At 40.6% G+C, this 6,244-nt stretch overlaps 1 protein-coding gene across 1 annotated transcript in view; it reads left to right on the forward strand.

Moving 5' to 3' along the window:
- Positions 1 to 6,244, forward strand: part of DCLRE1C (DNA cross-link repair 1C) — a 70,676-nt gene that overhangs the window by 51,465 nt on the left and 12,967 nt on the right. Inside the window, 1 exon segment of the mRNA XM_023734336.1 lies at positions 3,780 to 3,834. Coding sequence (XP_023590104.1) covers positions 3,780 to 3,834 — 55 coding nt within the window.

Raw genomic sequence — 6,244 nt, forward strand, 5'->3', positions numbered from 1 at the left:
GTCCTTCTTTGTCTTTTATGGTGGATTTTGTTTTAAAGTCTATTTTATCTCAGATTAGTATTGCCACTCCTGCTCTTTTTTGGTAGCTGTTTGCTTGATATATTTTTCCATCCTTTGATTTTTAATAAATTTACATCTTTGTTTGTAAGATGTGTCTCTTGTAGACAGCATATTGATGGATCCTGTTTTTTTAATCCATTCTGTCACCCTCCATATCTCTATAGGTGCGCTTAGGCCATTTACATATTCAGTGTAATTATTGATAGGTGTGAGTTTATTGCTGTCATTTTGTAGTACTTTTTTTTGTGGTGCTGACGTTTTCTTTGTTCCTCTTACTGTCCTGTTCTGAATTCCTTTTTTTTTTTTTGGATTTTTTTTTTTCATTTCTTTTGTTTTTGTAGGTTTTGTGTTTACTGAGACTTTGTTTTTTTTCTTTATTTTGATGACTAGGTTTGTTAACTTTCTCTGTGGTTACCTTGAAATTTACCCTTATCTTCCTAGGTTTGAAGCAGTCTATTATTAGTTGGTATCGCCTTGCCTTCCTCTCCATTAGAAGGTTCCATACCTACACCGTTTATTACCCCTTGTATTGTTCTGATGCTTTTGTCATTTATAGATTAACCTCTCTGGTTCCCTGTTCTAATTCTTTTGGTTTTGCATAGTCCTTAAGAGTTCATTTCCTAGGTTGGTATCTGGCTAGTACAGTCCTGTGTCCTGTATTCAGCCTGTGGTCTGATGTTGTTTGTTCTCAGATTGAAGGACTCCCTTTAATAAGTCTTGTAAGTTTGGTTGGGTTTGGTTTTTAGATAGTCGCTTAATTTCTGTTTATCTGGAAATGACCTAATTTCACTATCATATCTGAACGAGAGTTTTGCAGGATCTATTATTCTTGGCTGGCAGTTTTTTTCTCTCAAGGTTCTATATATGCCATCCCATTGCCTTCTTGCGTACATGGTTTCTGCCAGATAATCCGAGCTGAGTCTTATTTCTTCTCCTCTGTGTGTGACTTCTTGTTTTACTCGAGCTGCTCTCAGGATTCTTTGTCTTTGGTTTTAGTGAGTGTGATTATGATATGCCTTGGGGATTTTCTTTTGAGGTCTATCCTATATGGGGTTCGTTGAGCTTCTTGGATGGTCGGCTTTTCATCTTTCATGATATTGGGGAAGTTTTCTGTCAGCAGTTATTCAGTGATTCTCTCTGTGTTTTCTGTGTTCTCCTCCAGTTCTGGAACTCCGATCACTCGCAGATTTTTGCTTTTGATTGTTACCCACATAATTCTCAGGGTTACTTCATTTTTCTTTGTTCTTTTTTCTGATTTTTCCTCAGAGTTGTAGCCAAGTGTTTGTCTTCAGGTTCGCTGATCATGTCTTCCATCGCTTCAAACCTGCTCCTCAGCCCTTCTATGACACTGTTCATTTCTGAAATCTTGTTGTTTACTTTTGGATTTCTGATTGTTGTTTTTGTATGATTTCTAGATGTGAATTTATTTTAGCATTTTGTTCTTGTGTTATTTATTTCTTCCATTTTTTGTGTATTTTCTATGAATTTGTCTGCCTTTTCCATGAATTTGCCAATTTTTTTCTTGTTTTTGTCTGCTTTGTGCTTCAACTTTGGATAATTTTGAATATTAGAGATTTGAATTCTCTATCAGTTAGTTCTAGTGCCTTTTCTTCTACTGGAAGGTCATCTTGTGTTTTATTTTGGACGCCTACTGGAACCATCCTGTCCTGTTTTTGTATATGTTTTGATATTGTCTGCTGTCTTTGGGGCATTCACTAGTCATTTTCCTTGTTTATTGATTGTAGATTTGTTTGTTTCGTCCTTCTTTTTTGTTTTATTTGGTTATGTCTGAGCAGGTGGCCTGTGCGTTTTTTTTTTTTTCTCATCTGTGGGCATGGTACTTTTCACTTCCTTCTCCGGTGGGCAGGGTCAGTTACTCAGGTATGGTACAGCAGGGCAGGACCAGCTGAAGCGGAGTTGCTGGGATGGGTTGTTGTGCGTACTAAGGCCGACAGGGTGGACCAGGAAATCAGTGCAGGGCAGGTTCTGGTAGGCCGTGCCTGTGCTGTTTGGGAGTATGACGTTCAGCAAGTGGTGCAGGTAGGCAGGAAGTGGGGGGGAGATTGTGATGTGTGGAGCTAAGATGGATATGGAAAACAGAGAGAGGAGAGAGGAACAGGATCCAAAAACATACAGGCAAACAAAAAAGACTGTTAAGGGAGCTTGCTATTAGAGTGGAGAGATGAGAGACTGAGAAATGGAGAAAAAACAAAAAGAAAAAGGGTAAAAGAAAAAAATGAATAAATAAAAATTAGAGGAAACATAAAAGAAAGAAAAGCCCCCAGGGATCCCACCGATGCAGCTGTTAAGACTGGGGAAGTTGCTCCCAGGCTGTGAAATGCAGTCTGGCTGGAAGGGGTTTAGGTGTTACACAGAGCCAGGTATCCAAGAGACAGGAAGAGAAGATCAGTATATAGAGACGAGAAAGTGGAAATGAAGAAATACAAAAAGGGAAAAAGCGAGAGAAGAAAACAAAACAAAGAAGAAAAAAAGAAAAAAGAAATATACCCCCTGTGATGTCACTGTGCTTCTGCGCAGAGTAAGGGAGTAGCTCCAAAGCCATTCGGCACTGCCCAGCTAGAAGGGGCCCCTAAGCCACAAAAATAAAAAGAAAAGAAACAAACAGAACAAACAAACAAACAAAAAGCCCCGGGGGTCCCACCAGCGTGGCGACATGGGCTGGGAAGCAGTCTCACAGTCGAGTGGTGCCTCGCAGTCCCCCAGGAAGAAGCAAAGATGGCATATGGAGCCAGGTATTTGAGAGAAAGGAGGAGGAGGTGGTGAGAGGTAAGGAAGAAATCTAATGAAGCAGAACAAAGCAACACCAGCAGCCAACAAATGGCACTCAGGGGGCCAGCCATTGCGTGCTGGTGGAATCCAAGTGACACTGGGGTGAAGCCAGTGCTTCCCGGTCAAGAGACTGTGGCCGCAGTAAGAAAAGCATGCCAAGCGGGGGTGAAGAAGGGTGGTGTTGGGAAGGCGTATATCGCTGGTTACCGGTTGTTCTGTCTCTTGCTGGAAGCTCCATGTGCTGTCTCATACCCTCTGTTTGCTGATCTCCAGTAGGAGTCCAAGATGGCAGATCAGTGCTGCAGTAGCAGGGAAACTCTGCATGTATCTCTCCTCACTCTCTGTTCTTGGTCAGTTTCTTATTCCATCTGGTGCTTGGCTGAATCCTTTATCTCTTCATTTGATGCTTAGGGTTTCAGGATTGATGTGTGTCTCTGTTTGACTTAGTTTTTCTGATCTTTGCCGTGGAGGGACGGCGTGGTGCTTCTGTCTATAGCGGTATGTTGCCCGAAGTCTCTAAAATGTATTTCTTTTGAGACTTTTGTTGTAGCCTGACAAATCTGTGCAGGAAAGCATTGTACTAAGAAAAACTGATGTCCTTTTTTTTTATTATTAAAGGGGAAACACATATTGCTGAGTTTTATATTTTCTTCTGAAATAGGGGCTTATATGTTTTTTATTCTCAACAGAGTTAGATTTCTGGAAAGAGTTCACACCAGCCCCAGGGAGAAATTCTTGATTGTGGGATTGTTTCATACTGAAATAGCCCAAATGGGAAGCCTCAAAATTAAGAATTTAGTCTAATTGGGAATCCCTGGGTGCTGTACACGGTGAATATGCTCAGGTGCTAACTCTTTCCAGAAATGTAACGTAGTCTAACTTAGTTTTGGTACGTGACCCTTTTGTTTTGTTTTTTCATTTTCTTTTAGGACTGGAGAGAGTTCCTACAGAGCTTGTTTTTCTTTTCATTCTTCCTACAGTGAGGTAAGAGGACCCCATATGCTCACAGCCTTACTGCTGACCACTTTGCAGCTTTCAGGATTGAGAACAACAGTGCCCTGACTTCCGGACTCATCTCTCTGCTGCTCAAGATCTAGTGCAACTTTTCCTTTAGAAATGCAGGGAAAAAAATCTCAGTGGGTGAGATATGCTTACCAACTATAAAGGAAATTGCTGTTACCGCCTTGTTTTCAGCCTAAATACTGAAGAATATGAGTGATTAAAGTTTTCTTCCCATCTTGCTTCCTAAATGTATTTTAACATTCCCTGTTCAGTTGTTCTGTCCACCTACAATAAAAGAATCATAAATCTTATTTGAAGGAGTACTATAGAAAAAAATCTCACTATAGCTAACCTTAAGGTACTGCCCAGATTCCTGGCCTCTTCCGAAATTTGGTTGTACTGAAAATGCATTTAAAAAATAATAACGATCAAGATACAGGCATTGTCCCTTAAGAAAGATAAAGTATAATAGAATTACTCAACTTAAAAGGGCTTAGAAATGTTTTGGTTTTTTTTTGGGTTGGGGGGGTATGATAACTTTATATAGGAAGTTGACCTGTACTAGAATGGGAACTTGATATGTGTAATTTATTTGCAAAATTCTCATGCATTTTCAAAATGCAGAGATTCAGTGATTTAACGTATTAGAGAAAAAGCAATATAAAAGCAAGCTGTTTTTGGACTCTGTATGTAATATAAATTTTGCTTTGCCGTTTCTACACTTAAAAGTCTATTTCCCTGACAACCATTATCTTTGTATTTGGGGTCCATGGATTCAGCACTTCAGCAGTGATCCGTGGATGTGTTAATGATTTGAACAGGTGTGTTCTTCTAGAAGCTCCAGGTAGCGGCATTCTTATCAAGTCAACCATAATGTTATAGATGATTCTTTATCATGTTATCAAAATATCACATTAACATCTCTATTAAATAACTGAACTTTCATAAACAGGTCATCTGAGAGCAGTTTTTTATTTTTTTTATGGTTGTGCTTTAAGTGAAAGTTTATGTCTTGGTTATCTGGTGCTGCTATAACAGAAATACCACAAGTGGATGGTTTTAACAAAGAGAAATTTATTTCTTCACAGTCAAAGTAAGCTAAAAGTTCAAATTCAGGCTGTCAGCTCCAGGGCTCTCTCAGCCTTCTCATCCGTGTTCCCCCAGACTAGGAGCTTCTCGGCACAGGGACCCCGGTCCAAAGGAGGCGCTTTGCTCCCGGCACTGCTTTCTTGATGGTATGAGGTCCCCGTCTCACTGATCACTTCTGTCTTTCATATCTCAAGAGATTGCCTCAGGACACAATCCAGTCTTGTAGACAAGGTCCTGCCTTACTAACACAACTGCCACCCATCCTCCCTCATTAACATCATAGAGGCCGGTTTACAACATACAGGAAGATCACACAGTACCAGGAATCATGGCCTAGCCAAATTGATACACACATTTTTTGGGGGACATAATTCAAACCATGACAGTTTACAATTCAAGTTAGTCTGTCATACAAAAATTTATAAATACATTGTGTTGTGACCCTACTTGTTCTCCCTGTACTGTGACAGCACAGTCTTCTTTTCCACCCTGGATTTCCCGTGTCTGTTTAACCAGACCCTGACCCTCTCTGCCTTCTCATCTTGCCTCCAGACGAGAGCTGCTCATTTAATCTCATGTATCTACTTCAGCTAAGAAGCATACTCTTCACAAGTATCATTTTACCTCCCATAGTCCAGTCTAATCTTTGTCTGAAGAGTTGGCCTCGGGAATGGTTTTAGTTTTGGGCAAACAGAGAGCCCAGGTGCCACATCTTCCAGGGTCCCTCCAGTCTCAGTTAAACCATTAAGTCTGGTCTTCTGCGCCTCACTTTTCTCCTGCTCTATCAGGGACTCTGTTGTGTTCCCTGTCAGGGCAGTCATTGTGGTAGCTGGGCACCATCTAGTTCTTCTGGTCTCAGGCTGATGAAGTCTCTGGTTTACCTGGACTTTTCTGTCTCTTGGGCTAATACTTTCCTTGTGTCCATGGTGTTCTTCATTCTCCTTTATTCCAGGTGGGTTGGGACCAACTGATGCATCTTAGATGGCCGTTTGCAAGCTTTTAAGACCCCAGACACCACTCACCAAAGTGGGATGCAGAACATTTTCTTAAAAAACTTTGTTATGCCAGTTGACCTAGATGTTACCTGAAAGCATGGTCCCCAGACCCCTGCCCCTGCTATTCTGTCCCTTGACATGTTTGGTTGTATTCAGGAAATTTATTTTTTTTTAATTTTGCTTATTGTTGTAGTTTAAATGAAGTTTACCTTTCAAGTTAGTCTCCCATACAAAAATTTATACATACATTGTTATGTGACCCTAATTGCTCTCCCCATACTGTGACAGCACACTCCTCCTTTCCACCC

Source organism: Trichechus manatus, unplaced genomic scaffold (assembly GCF_000243295.1).
Source record: "Trichechus manatus latirostris isolate Lorelei unplaced genomic scaffold, TriManLat1.0 scaffold00067, whole genome shotgun sequence".
NCBI classification, from domain to species: Eukaryota; Metazoa; Chordata; class Mammalia; order Sirenia; family Trichechidae; genus Trichechus; species Trichechus manatus.